We start from the raw sequence: 16078 nt of genomic DNA, 5'->3' as shown, positions 1-16078 counted from the left end.
GATTCATCCTGGGGGTTCATTACCCTCATCCTTATGCCCTGCATGTGAAATCCAGCACCTTAAGCAACCTGCCTTTTAGTGTTCTCCCCAGACAGCTCCAAAGTTATCAAAGGTAATCCAGCTTTCACAACATTGTCACGTACTGTAGGAAGCAACTACTGTGGGGAAAAAATGAAAAGGGGCTGTCAAAGAGGGCTGAACTGTTGAGTTTCCCCATATATTCTGACTTACTTTTCTCCTTAAATAAGTTTTTAAACATGCTAATGACATGGCCATGACAGTAGACCCCTTCGGTCTACACTGAAAAGCTGTGAAACTTGGTACAAGTATTTATGCTTCCCAGAGGATGAACCCTAGTGAAATATCACAACTTCTCCATGACTGACACAAAATTTAGTTCAGCATTTTTGTAAAGACTTTCATCGTTCCCATACAATGTGTCCTATTGACTTCAGTGAACCTAGACATTTCATCTACTACTGAAAATTTTGATTTTTACAAAAGTTTAGTTTATAAAACCCTGCAGATGAATGTCATTCCCATCGAACTTCAGCTCTATTCATTACTAATAGCAGATATAGCAAATATCAGCATGTTAACACACTAAACTAATATGGTGACAGCATATTTGTACTGTTATTGTCAGTGTGTTAGCAGAAGATGTATTGTAAGAACTGGACACCACACTCCAAGATGGCATCCATTCATTTGAATTCAAATTGTCGAGTAATTTTTCCAGCTTCCATGATGTGCTGCCCACTGCATATGCTGTTACTATTTCTGTCACTGGCGCCACCCACACAGTCCCGATTGGCACATTACATTAGTATGACACCGCTTATCTCTCAAACAATTTATTTTCACGCTACGAGAGATAGAAATTGTGCCGTCAGATCTTCAGATCATAATGCAAACTCGCTTGTTTTTAACTAACTTTAACAAACATGTTTTCTGTCCCTCTCTTTTGTCTGTCCCCAGGAGCAGCCAGGGCTTCATGCACATGAAGCTGTCACGGACGAAGGAGAACAAGTACATCCTGGGCCAGAACAGCTGCCCTTTCGACAGCGTGCCTGAGATCATCCATTTCTACTCCAGTCGCAAGCTGCCCATTAAGGGGGCCGAACACATGTCTCTGCTCTACCCTGTAGCCATCAGGACACTATAGTGCTCTGGGTCACTTGCAGGTGTTGGCCCCTGCAGTACTCACTGGGCCACCCTGTGGCTCCACACTTCCTGTCCCTGCGGACAGAGCCCATTAGGCTCATGGGAAGATGAACAGTGGCATCCCAAAACTGCTGATCCTGACTCACCTCACTGGCCGACAGATTCCAGACCTGTTTAGGAGGCCTACTGCATACTATCTTATACATAACAGACTCAATGTTGCAGAAGTCTTTATTATTTTATTTTATTTTATTTTATTTATGACAGACACCCACTTCATTACATCACAGACTGACTATCTGATGAACATCATTTCATTGATTCTTTAGCTGATTTCCCTTAGCACTTAACACTCAAAGAAAAAGAAAGGTACAACATTAAAACATGTCACTGGGGTGTACCTTTTCTCATAAAATGTTGTACCTTTTTCAGAAGAGTGCACATCATGAAAATTGCGTATAAAAAAGTTTCGCTCATTTGGTTAGGCTCTGTTGATACTGTAATTGTTTGTGAGGGGACTTTAAGATTGTAAGAGCCGTGTAAGGGAAGCGACATTTATGAGGCATGTTGAGCGATATTGTCCACATGGGCCCCATACAGTTTCCAGGATATTGAATAAACCGGCCTTGTATGAATGGTGTGTCCCCAGCTGCGTGGAAATAACAGGCCTGTGAACAGTGCAGACTGATCTCTCTATCTTGTCATAGTGAATGCTGTGTGCTATCCCTCACTGAGTGGATGTACCACAGCAATGACAGTGTAAGTACCATAGTGGTGAGACAGGCAGGAAAGCATGATGGATAGGTCAACCCATCCGACACCGTACAATTGGCTGAGGCTGGAGACCAGAGCCTGTCCAAATGGACCAAATTAGCCCCCGCTACCCCTGCTTTAGAATGGCTTTGCATCGGGAGAATGAAATATGCCTGCATTGTCTACCTCAGAAAATCAATTTCATTCGCCCATCTGCAGATCAATAGGTACAATGGGATTGCAGACATCGATCTGCCTTCCCTTCGACATTCCCAATTCCTTTTAAAATTACATCATTGGTTTTAGGAATATGTTTTTTGAATACACTTAATCCAAGATTTTTTTGTTTTGTTTTTATGAAAAAAAGCAGATTTTCCAGATCAGCAATTGTATGTATAGTCACTAATATGATACTGTGTGATGTCAGTAACAAATGTTTGGTTAATGCCTTATAATGCATGGGTCAAATCAGTCCGCTAGATCAGCTGATTTCCAATTCCGCTTTTAACGATTGTTCTGTGACTGTAATTTATTCTGGGGTAATTATTACTGATGTGTTACTCCTTCGTGATGGCCCATTGGCCCCCTTGCCCTCATTGTTTTGTGCCGATGTGATCGTGTTTTCGGGACTACTCCAGCCTCTTTTTCTGTGGTGCTTTGCATTTTGGTTGTTTCAAGTTCTGCTAAATGCACGTTTGCCTCGGTGGCCTGACTCTGGGACACGGGTCACAGCGTCTCCTGACCAACGGGATTGTCAAGCATCGCGTGAGAGACGATCGCATATTCCCTTCCCTCCCCCGGTCCAATTACAGCACAGGCTGTCTGAACCAGATAAAAAAAACCTTCTGTCAACCTGCTTCATGCTTCCACTTTGCAATGAAATCTCTATCATCTACCCTTTACTACCAGATGTGCATACGTGTGTGAATGTGAGTGAGTACGCATGTGTCAAACATGTTCATGTGTACAGTAGATGTATGCATATGAAGGTGTGCACAGACTTTCTGAGTTCCAGTGTGTTTTTAACCTGCTGGTTCATGTTGGTGACAGCCCTTGTTTGAACCTCTTTGGTTGTCGCATCTTGTTTTTTTCTCCCCTGAACTGGTGTAACTAGAAATCAGCCCCTTTGGCTTACACATTTTCATTTCTTCTGATTTTACCACTTAATTTTAGCAACTCATAGGAATGACATGTCTGTCTCATGGCCTGGTCTCTGCAGTTTACAGTAACAGACCCAATACAATTTGAGCCCACAGCTTGTAATATCGCTGACCATTTATAACAAGACAACGATGACGTGCCAATAGTATCCACACCGTGAACTGACATTGTATGATCAAACTGCCTCTTCAGAGGAAACTTTGTCACTCTTAGTTGCAGAATTCTGTGGTTTAATGAGAAAAAAATTAAAATTTTGGGGAGACTGGAAAACAAGGACTGATACAAGGAATTAGAATCTGACTTGAGCGAGCATGACCACTGTATATACAAAGCCGAATACATTTTGGCTTTGACTATATCTCCACTGTGTGCTATGCAACTATAAACTGCAGTCACTGAAGGGAAAACGATTGTGTGCCTCTGAAAGATGTTTATGACAAATGTGATGGTACAAAAAGTCCACCAGGGAGAGATGTAATCAGCAGACCGAACCTGATTAGTAAAAAGAATAGTTTGCAGAAAGTGGGACGTAGACAGACGTTTATTTTGTTGGTGCAGTAAGTGAACAGACAGATGTAAGTATGTCATATGAGGGTGTCTGTTCATGTGATAAGGCAACCTCTGCAGCTTTATTAAGGAATAGTATGTTGTCAGAGTGGACCTATGTATTTCCTTGAGAGAAGATATCCTAAGAAGAAATGCAAATGAAATAAACTTTATGTGTGATGAATCCTTTATGTTCCAGATGTTCCCTGTTTAAGAGATCAAACGTTGACAGTAGAGGCTCTTTATTTAGTTACTGCTGCTGATGAATATTACTCTACTACAGGAGAGAGCCTGCATATGATGGCCGCACTGCCTAGAGAAAGGCCTTAGCTTTGGAGAAAGGGAAATTGAGAATGAGGGGGAAACAGGGAGGGAGGTGTTCTGATAGGGTGAGGGAATTGCTGCAATCAGCAGACACACTCTTCACATTCACATATTTCTGTTATGAAAACCTGAAAGAGCCCTTTTCCTCCCTCAGAAGTGTCTTAAAGCGCGAGCGTGTGTGTGTACACACAATTGAGCATGCATGAAACAGTGTTTGTGTGGGTGTGTGTGTGCGTATGTGTGTGTGTGTGTACTGGTGTAATCAACCATCAGCCATCGACTTGCCCCGTGTGTATCTTGTGTATCACTTTACTGTGGTAAAGTGGCATGTATGAGTTTCCTTTGTGTACATTTTCGTGCCACGTATGTATGCACTACTATAACATATCTCTGTACAGTCCCTCATGGCCAAATGTATATACTGAATGTATTGTATGGGGACATAGAGGCATCAAGGTTCAAAATAAATAAAATTGGGTTTATGAGTCAATGTGTGATTTCATGTTTCAGTGATTTTTGTTGTTTCATGCAGACACACCATAATAAAGCACACATATAATTATTTAGCAATAAGAGAAAATTCTCTTTCCTGTCTTCACCATGACCAGTTACCATGGTGAAGCCCTTCAATAAATAGTGAAGAGCGACCATTGTTTGAGCTGGAACTATTATCAAGCCAGTACTCCAGCACTTGTTGTCCAATATTGATCCAATTTGTTGCACAGTTCTGTGATGTTTTTTTTCACTCTGTTGTTCATCCCAGTAGCATTTGTTTTTGGTGCAATCTGTCTGAAGCTTGCTACTCCATATTTCCCTACAATTAGGTTCCCTGTTTCCTGTAATTACACCTCTGGCCTTTCTTTGATAATAAAGCTTTTTATAGCTGCATTTTATGCATGTAGGCTTTTTTTGTCTGCTCTGTACATTTAATCAAGCATAAAATCCTATATGATTCTTGGCATTTGAAGAAAGCCTTTGCCTCAAGTGATGGATTTAGAGGACATTTCTTTGCCAACCAAGAAGAGACAGGAGAGCAGTTGATCTCCAGTGGTAATGCTTTATTTTATAAATCTGTAAAACAATGTTCTACTTATTTTTCCTGATGGTTTCCTGGACAAAGAACAAGTACTAAGGTACTAACTATAGGAAAAAATGTAGTCCTTTAAAAGTCCTTTAAAAATTGAAACCCAAGTAAATCTCAGTTTATTGATGTAAGCCAAATTTTCCATATTTATTAAGCTGCCATGTTTATATCTTCTTTATGCTCAGATGACCTGCTCAGCACTGATGAAAAGACTGTCTAGGTTATGCTACCAATTATTCTGATTTAACTGGAAGTGTAGCAACTGAATTCTGAAGTCTTTTATTTGTGTTATTAAATAGACAATTACCAGGTAATCCATGTTATTTGGATGTCTTGCTACAACAAAATATATCTAGGTTATTGTTTTATATGCCTTTCTAATATTTTGTACCGTTTTCTGGAAATGTACATGCCCGCTGCACTGCATTCTTATGTGATTATGGGTACTTTTCAGCCAGACACATCACAACAATACTGAAGAGCTATCCCTGTGGTGTCACTGCTACATGTAAATGAAACTGCAGTCAGCACTGTTAAAATCTCTAATCCTTGACGCTAAAATCTCTTTCATAACTTCACACGGCACATTTCGGCCACAACACATGTGACAGGCATTCAGGAAGAGCACAGGCAGGGGGTTGATGAAAGGAAACACTGAACATTCACAGCCACCCGAGTCGTTTGATAAGTAGGCAGAATCTGTAATGCACACACCTCAAGTCTGGTTTGTACAGTAACTGACAGATAGACAGGGAGAACTTTGTGTGCGCCGCTCTAACAGTGAACCTGTTTGGGCTGTTTGCAACTACATTTGTCCATGATAGAAAACATTGTTATAATGTGAAAGGTTGCCGTTTTAGTTTATTTTAGGGGTTTTTTGGCAATTTTTATTAGGTGAGGTGTAAAATTCTATATCAAAAATGCAAAGAACGTGCAAATAAGAATTACAATTATTAATTACAACGATGTTCAATAACAGCTGGCTGCAGAACTGCTTATGCACTCTGATAATTAAAACTTCAAATGTCACTTTAGATTTAGCAATAGTATTTGTAATTCCCACCTGACTCACAATGTCAGATATCAGTGAAGTTGCTATTTTGCGCTTCCACTCTAACTCCCAGCAGGCTGTGTGCACGAACTTTGTCTCTCTCCCTGCTGCAGCTCTGTTCTCCTCTAGAGAAGCTCCATCAAGGGTTAAAGCACCTGGGATAAAATGCATCAAAGGAGCTTTTGTGGACAAAAAAGGGAGTGCTGGAAAAAGAAGAGGGGAAGAATAAAATCATGGTTTGAAAGCAATGAATGGGCCACAAGGGGATAAAATGGCCTTGTGTCCATCAGAACCTCATTTCATATTCCGCTCAGTCATGCCAGGCAGAAAGCAATCTCAGGTAACAGACCTCATGTTAATAATACGTGGGTTGCCTCCTTTCAGAAAGACAAAAGCGGATGGAGGGCATTATACCAACTCTGTCCTTTCCTCCTCCTCTGGCACGTCTGGGGATTTCATCTGGAGAGAATAGTGTTGGTATTGTTCAACTTGTCTGTGAAGGCTTGATGAGAAGAGCTTTTACACCGTTTCAAAAGGTCTGGCATTGATGATTTCTATTGCTTTAACATATTGCCTATAATGACATGGTGCAAAACCTTGCTCATCACCTGAATCCTGGGTCACTGTGGGAGTAATTGGGCAGATTTGTGCCAGCTTCAAAGCCCCAGGCTTGATTCATTAGCATGGCACCTTTCTAGCTGTTAAAGACATTTCCTGTCCCTGCTCAGAAGTGCTTTGCCACAGGGACACATCCAACACAGGTTTCATTATAGTAACAGATAATAAGTAAAAGAAAACACAGAGAGAATCAAACAAATTTATATGGAATAATTTAAAACCTCTTTGACCCTGATTTGACGTAGGCGCCCTGTGATAACTGTGGCACAATGAACAGCGACTACATTGATTAAAGTGGATAGACAGAAAAATAACTTGCTTGTTTTCCATCAAGATCTTCAAAGTTTTTGGTTCACTTGTGATGTTGAGTGGCACCAGCAGGCACAATACAATACAGCCCCCATTTAAGAGGAACCTTAAGGTCTCTCATTTGTTGGATTTGCTGCCATGACAACATCATCTTTATTTTTGTAATTTTAGTGGAAGAAATGTATTCTTTAGATGTTTTTTTGAAATAGCCAGGTCTTACATTAATGGAGAGGTGATGAAAGGGAATCAGTTCATACAGCATAGTAGTTCATATGTAATTTCAGTTCTCTTTTGACATAAGAATAAATATAGAGGCTTTAATATCAGGCAGAGTCTAAAGAGATTTCATAGAGTCAATACTACTCTCACAGATGACAACCAAAGGGACCTAAATATGGTGTGTAATAACAGCTCCTCTATACCATGCGTGACTGCATTAGACACACCGTCGGGTCTCCATGACAACTTCACATGATTTCTCACAGTAGATTGTTGGAAATATCAGGAAAGCCGCGGTTATCAGGCTTGGGATGGTAGTCCATGCATAAAAACAGCAAACAGACACAATACAACTACAGTGTATTTATGCTGCAACATATTCCACATCGGACTTCACAGCTTACTAGCAACAAAGTACATAAATACAGCAAGTCTAAATGGAAACATTACTCCTGCTTTCTGTAAAATTCATGTATTTAATCTGGGCGAACATAACTGTCTTCTATTTTTAATTTGCAAGAAAGTCAATGACGCTTTTAATCACTATTGTTTTGTTGAAGCTATGACACTGCTTCCTTCTGCACAGTGGAAATGCTTTATTTTTTAAAATACCCTTGGAGGCAATTGGAGGTTGAAATTGCCCGCAGGTGTGCATGCATATAAAATGGTAATGGGGACAGACGGACACAAAGCGCTGTTTGGGTGCTGTGCTCATGAAAGGGCAATCCACTGATTGAGCTGTCACATTCACAGATGCAGTAATAAAACTAAGCAGGGCAATTACTGTAGATGGAGAACGGTAGGTGGCGGAGGGGGGCACGCAATATGTCCTCCCCTAAAAAACCCTGATGGGAGACAACGAGACAAAGCAAATGTAGCCCTCTGTAATAAGGCTTGGGGGGGGAAAGGGGGCTCAGCTATTTGTAACAATGCTCTGCAACATGTCAGGGGATGCTAATAAAGCTATTACCTTATCTGTGCAACTTTCTCTCTTTTTTTGTTACTGGCTGTCTAAGCATAATGAATTCTTTGATAAATGAGAGCCCACAACTACCAATAAGAACACTTCAACAGAGGGCAGATCAAGAACATGATTTTAAATTTAGAAGAGGAAAAAAGGGCAAAATAAACAGCATCTCTGCGTGAATGACAGTCACTGCTGGATAGAAATAAACTACTGTACTGCCATCTAGTGTGCACATTTGTGAATTACATAGGCTGAGTAGACAATGACAATACAGTAAGGTTTTTAGTCCATGTTTTAATACTGCAACCCAATATTTTTTATACGCTTGTACTATTGACAATCAAAGAAACAAGAGAAATTAAATCCGAGCAGTTCTCATGGCGTCAATCGAGACTCATTTGGTGACTGCACCAACGCAACACTTTTGCAGCCAATGCCACCTATCAAATGACAGGAAAGCTGGTGTTGACGAGGTAAGCACCATTACATTTATTTAAAATTCAAGCCTGGTCACATCCATATCTCTTATCCCTCATCCATATCATATCCCTGCCATAATATTTGTGAAGCTTACTTCAAACTGTGCTGTATGTAAATGTAGGTTTAAAAAAAAAATCTATATACTGTATGTCTACAGCTATAATTTATCATTTCTAGGCAGCTGGATGACAAGCTTTTTCCTGCTCATTCCTCTATAAAAGTGTTTGTTCATGTGGTTTGAGCTCAGAGTCCTGGTCCTCCAGCAAATATGAGCTCCAGGGCAGCCTGGATGTCACCATCTGTGGCCTGCAGCGCCCTCAGCATCAGCTCCTCATCCTGGATCCCCATGTCCCTGAGCTGCTGCATCTGGGACTGCCAGCGGCCCTGGCAGAACAAAAACACATTCACTGGATAACTCTTTTAACCAAACCAAAGTCAACAGAGTCTGAAGCGCCAATTATTTTCCCTCTGCTTTGTTTTAGCCCTGCATAAACAACTTCACAGCCGCAGTGTACAACTTACACCGATACCATACAGGCCAGAAACCATTCATTACTAGAATATTTGATGTTTCAAAGTATAGAATCCAATATGTGGGATTTAGTCTGTGAATTTATAGCCTCACCTGCAGAGCAGACATGTTGGAGGCTTGCAAAGCTTGCTGTAGAGCCTGGCTGAAGAGATCGTTACTGACTGGAGTTCCTGCTGGCATTGGAGCTACAGTACTGGAGGGGTCCGCCTAAATCAAAGACAGAATAACAGAAAAGAAAAAACAAAAGATTCAGTTTTGCAGCAGAGATGGTCTTTTTAATAAATATAAATGTCTTTAAAGGGTCAGATTTCAATCTAAAGTAAAATCCAGTTAGGGTTAGTTAAAGAAATCTGTACATCTTTGTCCAAATATTAATAAATCTCACCTGGCTTGAAGTTGTTGGAGTGACCGCGCTGCTGTCAGGAGTGCTGGCGAGGGCCAAAGCTGTTGCCAGCTCGCTTTGCGTTATTGGTCGAGGACCTGTTGCTCCACTGTGGCTCAGAGACACTGGACGCATTCCTGCTGAGCCTCCAGCTCTGTTGGAGGGACCTGCTGGGCTCCCCTGTTACACACATTAGACACACGGAATAGGCATTAACATTTTTCCTGCACACAATATCTGATATTAGGTATCAAGCAGAGTGACTCACAGACTGGAAATCCTCCTCATCATCAGACATGCCCTCAAACATGAAGCCTCCTGCCAGATAAAAAATAATTGTTTGCACATTTGCAGTGAAAACACAAAACAAGAAGTAAACAAAAATGTAGTAAAACAATGTATGATATAGAAATCTCCTTTTATGTTACATTTTATCAAAACATTACGTCTCAGTTTATCAGTTTCAATATCTGGAGTCTGTCAACAGCAATTCTTTGAATAATCCTCTCTTTCTTGCTGTACATTAATCCTGTTTTGCTGTGCCATCTTTCATGCTAACCTGGCATATCACTGTATGAACTGGCCGAGACATTGCGAGAAGAGCTGGCACTGGACTGGTTGGGCATACTGCCTGCCACAGAATGCAGGACCAGGATGATGGCATTGACGAGTGCTGGGTGTGAACTGATCAATCTATGAAACAAATCAGAAATCAGTATTAGTTTAAATCACCTTCCAATTGTGTGTGTGTACTGTACCGGGCCAATAACAAAGGAAAGTCACACTCACACATCCAGCATGTTCGGGTCTGTGAACTGCACGAAGAGATCTTTGTCTTGCAGCACTCCTGAACAGGTACAAAGAGTATTAGGGGAGGTTTGACTGTTTGCATGGTATCGTATGTGTTTATAAAACCCAGCAGGTCTTACCAAGGGCAACTGGGTCTGACCTGAGCCCAGGTGTGGCCACAATGATCTGATCTAGAGACTCTTTATTCGTCAGCATTTTATATACCTAAGTGTTGGGAGAAGACAGAAAGTGTATCAGCATTAATCTACAGATCCTTCAGAGAGACATATACCAGCTTATCAGAGAGAAATTAGCATATTTATATATTATATTATGTATATTTATTCTATATTCTACATATTTATATGTCCATGGTTGATTCTGCTGTCTTCATTTCTGTGTCAATCTGCAAATAAAATAGTTCCAAGGCAGATCAGAGTACACTATAAATGATGTGATCGGATGAAAGAGTGCCGTCTTGTGATTTCGACAGTTTGTCAGCTGACCACATCTGTGCCAATATTCTTAGATCAACATTAGTACAAGTGAGTAGGTTGTACACGTTTATGAAAAATATATCACTATATATTGGTTCCTTCATCACTTAAGCAAAGGTGGTGATAGATTTATATCATAGAAAGCTGCCAGCCTATTAAAGCTAACCCTGTCCTGTTGAGGATAATCTTTAGTCCGCAGTTGCCCAGGGTCCTGTTCACACATCGAGGCTAAGATGCATCTAGAGTGATCCAATCAGAACAGATGTGAACACTTCCAAATAATCTTCACGTGAAGGATGCGTGTGTCCAATTGATTGTTGATTTTCCGGCCTACACTGCAGAGCATTGTTTGTAAAGTTAAGTTGTTACTTTGCATGGTAGTAGTAGGTTTAATCATTATTTTTTGTCTGTAATCTACCAGCCACTTTCATATTTTACCAGCATCTGGCTGGCGGCTGTTGCCAATTTCCCTGCCTGACTGAGATGCATCAAGATGCATCCAGAATTATTGTGCGCTTAAGTTGAATCCTAATCGAATTAAATTGTAAGGGTAGAGTAGATTCACACCTCTGGTCTGAATTTATCTGAATGGAAAACAAAGCATGCATTGAGAGGGAAGTCCCATGAACAGTGGCTGGAAGACCACTGAAGTAGGGTGAAGAAGGAGGGAGATGAGTGTCACCATGAGGACTGATGTGAATGTTCATGTGTGTGTGTGTATATGTCTGTCTTCTACTCACTGAGTCTCTGTAGGCAGAGTTGAGAGAATGAAGAGCAGCATTAAACACCCTGAACTCCCTGGCTGCAGTTGCTCTGTTCACAGGCTCTAGAGAAGAAAACACACACACACATGCTCAGATTCATATTTTCTGTTTCACTTACAGTCCAACTTGACCACACACTTTCAATGTTTGAATGAAAAAAACAAACAAAAAAAACAACCAATCACACCTGGATTGCTCTCTGGCTCAGGCCAAGTCTTTTTGAGGATGTGTAAAGTGGCTCCTGATTGGATCCCGCAGGCATCCAGTGTTAGTTCATCCTTAAGTTTCCGCCCACAGTGGACCAGCTCTGATGGGGAAACATGAGCGAGAGACAGGGAACATTTGAAGGAACAAAAAATATCAATGACAGCCTTTATTTACCAAACAGATTACACCACAGAGCACACACACATACATAACATTTTCATTCATAGCTAATTTACTATCTGCAACAAGACCTATAAATTCGGGGTCTGGGATGGAGTCTGGGAGCTGTGCTGCAACAAGTTGTTTTAAAGTAGCGACTCTGTATCCTCCAGGCGAAACATCCCCTGGCATCATCTCTGGGAAGTGGAAGACGGATTTAGGCTGATCCACCAGCTTCAAAGACAGCTGCCAGTCTGAAGAAGCCATCTCGACCTGTGCACACAAACAAAACCACAGTGTCAACACGGGGACATGGACAGCAGATACACAAGGTGGGTTAAATTAGTAATTACTGGTGTGAGCCCAGGGGGGTTTAATCAAAACGCACAATTACATTTTATAGTTTTAATATGCTTTCTAACAATGGGTGAGAGAAAATAAAGACACTTCTGTCTTCGTTGAGTACCACATACTACATAAAACACATTTTTTAAAGGGGGGACCCAGGTCAAAACGCAATATTATTATATCATTATTATTATATTATTATTATATTATTATTATATTTGACATTTTGGGGATTTTAAACGTGCTAACCTGCTAGCCGCTAAGCGTTTTCTAAAAAATAAATAGCATGCCGCTTTAATAACTTGTACCTGAGCTGTTCGTATCGTAGGACTGATTAAGAACAATAGTCCGGTAACATTAAATAAATGTCATACAGAAAATAAAACCACGACAGCTGTAAAATAGAAGAAATAGAAATAGCGCACACTCACTCACCATTTTATTGTTGACACTCGATTCGCTTCCTGCTTTTAGTCACGTGGTACACGTCACGTTTACGTCCACTGGGCCAAACAAAGAAGCTTTTTACTTCTCCATGTTTTTAATCACCGGCGAACCTGAAACCTCTTCCTCTCTCTCTCTCTCACACACACAGCCACACCTCAAGACAAAGGAAAAAACTTGAATCACCATCCCAGCATAAACAATACAATATATATTGTTATATATATATGTCTAAAGTGTGCAAATACCAGTTTGAGTGAAACTTATTTCATCACACATTCTCAATTATTTTTTCCTTGCTGCACATTTTCCACAGCTATGTCATGTCTTGATCAATACTTTCTTATAGTCTGTCTGTCACCAGTCTAACTTTAAGATGTAATTATCTATCAGGTGAATTATTTAAGTTACAAAGTTTCATCTATATCCACCATTTGTTCATATTTACCAAGTGTTCTCCTGTGCCACAAGTTTATCCAAGAGTGATTTAATCAAAAGTGCTGTTTTAATCCACGCGTATAGTCTTTTTATAGATCTATAGGAGACACGTGCATAGGTAGGCTATATAATACAGGTATAAATGTGTCTGCATAGGCTGCAGTGAGACGTTTACGGTCCATATGCGCTATAATGATTTTAAAAAGGTAGTGCCCACAGACACGGGCAGTTTATATCAAACGATGCATTTATTACACTGTTTGTAGGACTTTAAATAAAAAAGAGTTAGATGCCGGTGTGTTCACAAATGGTTAACCTGGGGGTCGGGACTATCAAGACTCCTTTTCCCCCCTCGGTATGACATCACTGCTGGACAAAGCGGTAAGGAGTGGTTACTGAGGAGAAATCAATGGAACAGAGCCACACACACTGAAAAACCATCCTGCAGCCTTATTCACCGTCAAAACAAAGTGTTACCACGTCGGTCGGCAGCAGTCCTTTCAGTCGCTTTCTTGTTGTTAAGAGGAATGAACTACTCTGGAAAATAACCTCGGCTGCGCTTGGTCAGAGAAAAGAGTCACCGCCGCTGGATGGTTGGTGCTTTTTTTAAGTTTCGCCCTCCTAACATGGTAAGCCCTCAGAGAAATTGTGTTTGAGAGCAGAGGACGAGCTAACAGACACATTATCACACGGAGAAAAAAAAGATGACTGCTAACTTTTATTTGTAAAGACGAGCAACAGCTGGCGGGGGGGAGCAGAAGAAGAACCCCATGAACTCAGGACAGGGCTGGTTCACATAGTTGGCTCTGTTCACTGGCGTGTCTGCTCTTTTCTTTTTTGTTTCTAGTTTTAAAGCCAAGACAGAGGCCTGCTAAGCTATACAGTATACAGTTACATATATAGAGAGCTGATACCGTTTATGAATGAAATGGACTGCGCCCCCGTTTGACAAAAAGTCAGCACTGCATCACCGCATTTAATCAGTATAACGGGACAACTGCGACTTCCATAACTCAGTATGGGGACATAAAAGGAAGAGTTATGCGTTTACATTCACTGGCAAGTGACGCACTTTATCCCAAGTCTGTTTTTTTAATGATAACACTCAGTGGTATAACTTTATTTAGTCCATATACAGCTATACATACAGTATATATGTACTTGAAGTTGTCTTTATGCGTTTTTCTCTTCTTTCTGTCTATCTTTTTTGGGGATGAATAAACTGGGATAGGTTAGATTACAGTGATTCCAAACTACTTTCGAAACCCAACAATGAGTCAGGACAACTAATGATTTACAGATGAAAAAAAAAAGGAACAAAAAATTCTTGCAGCACTTAACTGTGCTTATTTTTTTTTATACTTTCCTTAAATTTATGCTTAATATTTCTTGTAAATTGCTGGAAAATCTTGCAGAGGGAAAGAAATTACTCTTTGACTCTTTGAGATGATCACAGCTAGAAGACACATTCACCCGGGAAGGAGGGGTTGCATTGTAGGCATTCATAAGTAAAAAGAAAAGGTTTGCACTGTACTCTGAGCTGCAACGGGGATGTTGCTTGGTCTCATGCAGGCCTTATCATGTTTTCCATTCTGGCAACTTGTCTAGGAAATAATTTCTGTTATCGTGGCAAGATAATGATGCTTTTCGACATTGTGCAAAATGCTCTACCACATTTTTTTTGTGCGATTACAGTTTGTGACAGCAGGCAGTTCATCTCCATATTAATGCACATATATGACAAGCAGCTGCAGGATAAAGGTTACACTAAATTGGCTCCTGTGGCTGGATGTTAGACCACCTATCGCATTGCATACTGACCATATGCAGTTTTATGGTCTTGAGAAGGCACATATGCTGGAAACAGTTGTCACTGCTTCACTTGCTAATTATTAGTCAGATAAAAATATACAGTCTACTTTTTCTTTTTTACTTTTTCCTATTATTGGATTGCTATATGAGACTGATACATGGCCTGATCTGCACTGTAAATTAGATTTTCATTAATTATAGAGACAGTTGGCAAAGTAAAACTTTCATACAGCATCTGAGCCAGAAGACTTTCTTGAAGTTTATGGAGCTCATCTTCTTTAGTTTGACGAACTAACTGTGTAATTTGACCGAGAAATGCATTAATTGACTTGACAACTACGGGGGGAACATTTCCCTGCATGAAGTAAATCCAGTCATCCCTTAAGATGGCTTGCTGAATTCTCACCACTGCTGCCATATGGACTTGAAAGGCTCACTTTCATCCCGTGATGCGGTCTTCAATGGTGTCTTCCAGGTTGGAAATGTCCCTATCATCAAGGGTTGAATAGTTCCCAATGGTTTGAGGAGCTTGGCAATGATGCCAGCCATATGCCAACTAGACATTTAAGCCAGGAAGGTCAGTCAGATTCACTATATTAATAGTATTTAAGAATGGCCTTGTCATCCAGGAGAGGAGTACACTCAAAAGCAGTAGTGTCAGTAAAAAGACAAACTGTTAGAGAACTACTATCATGGATTTCTTCAAAGGTACAATGGTACAATAACCATGGCAAAATTGTAAATCTTAATGTTCTGTGATACTTCAAGAATAATTTCTTTTTCCTTTGACCTCAGTAAGAAGCTTAATAATCCTTAGCGCTGTGTCAAAATGAAATACACTGGTGATTACGGCTCAAAAGTTGCCCACCACCAAAAGACAGTCTTTCAGTGGTCATTTCTTTTTCATTGTAGCCCCATTAATTAATTACACGAACAGCATTGAGATTTGAATAATAAGTTAGTAATAGTTTGATAGACTGGTGTAATATAGTGACGGATACTGTAGCTTCTTTGAAATAAAGTTAATTGT

General features: G+C 40.4%; 3 protein-coding genes across 14 annotated transcripts in view; 2 read left to right on the top strand and 1 right to left on the bottom strand.

Annotated features, from left to right (window-relative positions):
* The window catches only part of shf (Src homology 2 domain containing F), a 96254-nt gene extending 91816 nt beyond the window's left edge, over positions 1 to 4438 (top strand). For all 6 annotated transcript variants that reach the window (XM_019278883.2, XM_019278882.2, XM_019278884.2 and 3 more), the window contains one exon: positions 979 to 4438. In XM_019278883.2, the coding sequence (XP_019134428.1) occupies positions 979 to 1165 (187 nt within the window). In that variant the 3' untranslated portion in view covers positions 1166 to 4438. The remainder of the gene's footprint in view (positions 1 to 978) is intronic.
* Positions 4439 to 7577: 3139 nt separating this feature from the next.
* Positions 7578 to 12940, bottom strand: ubl7b (ubiquitin-like 7b (bone marrow stromal cell-derived)). Of its 2 annotated transcripts, none has more exons than XM_019278895.2 (11): positions 12790 to 12940; positions 12099 to 12279; positions 11828 to 11947; positions 11617 to 11702; positions 10520 to 10604; positions 10380 to 10437; positions 10150 to 10283; positions 9859 to 9908; positions 9594 to 9770; positions 9302 to 9415; positions 7578 to 9060 (listed from the first exon to the last, which is right to left on the bottom strand). In XM_019278895.2, exons 1-11 carry the CDS (start codon positions 12790 to 12792, stop codon positions 8920 to 8922), a joined length of 1149 nt encoding a protein of 382 aa, XP_019134440.1. In that variant the 5' UTR covers positions 12793 to 12940; the 3' UTR covers positions 7578 to 8919. The 2 variants fall into 2 exon arrangements, with proteins under 2 accessions (XP_019134440.1, XP_027137167.1); XM_027281366.1 differs by lacking the exon at positions 12790 to 12940 and adding an exon at positions 12663 to 12756.
* Positions 12233 to 16078, top strand: part of cd276 (CD276 molecule) — a 62993-nt gene continuing 59147 nt past the window's right edge. The window contains exon 1 of one of the 6 annotated variants that reach the window (XM_019278896.2): positions 12233 to 12338. The gene's annotated coding sequence lies outside the window, so the exon portion shown is untranslated. Of the gene's footprint in view, positions 12339 to 13568; positions 13866 to 14275; positions 14296 to 16078 lie in introns of those variants that run through there. The other 5 variants (XM_027281369.1, XM_010731810.3, XM_027281368.1 and 2 more) reach the window with 5 other exon arrangements.

The sequence above is a fragment of the Larimichthys crocea genome, chromosome VIII, assembly GCF_000972845.2.
Source record: "Larimichthys crocea isolate SSNF chromosome VIII, L_crocea_2.0, whole genome shotgun sequence".
Lineage (NCBI taxonomy): Eukaryota > Metazoa > Chordata > Actinopteri > Sciaenidae > Larimichthys > Larimichthys crocea.
Note: the sequence above shows the minus strand (reverse complement) of the source record. Positions and strands in the feature narration are given on the sequence as shown.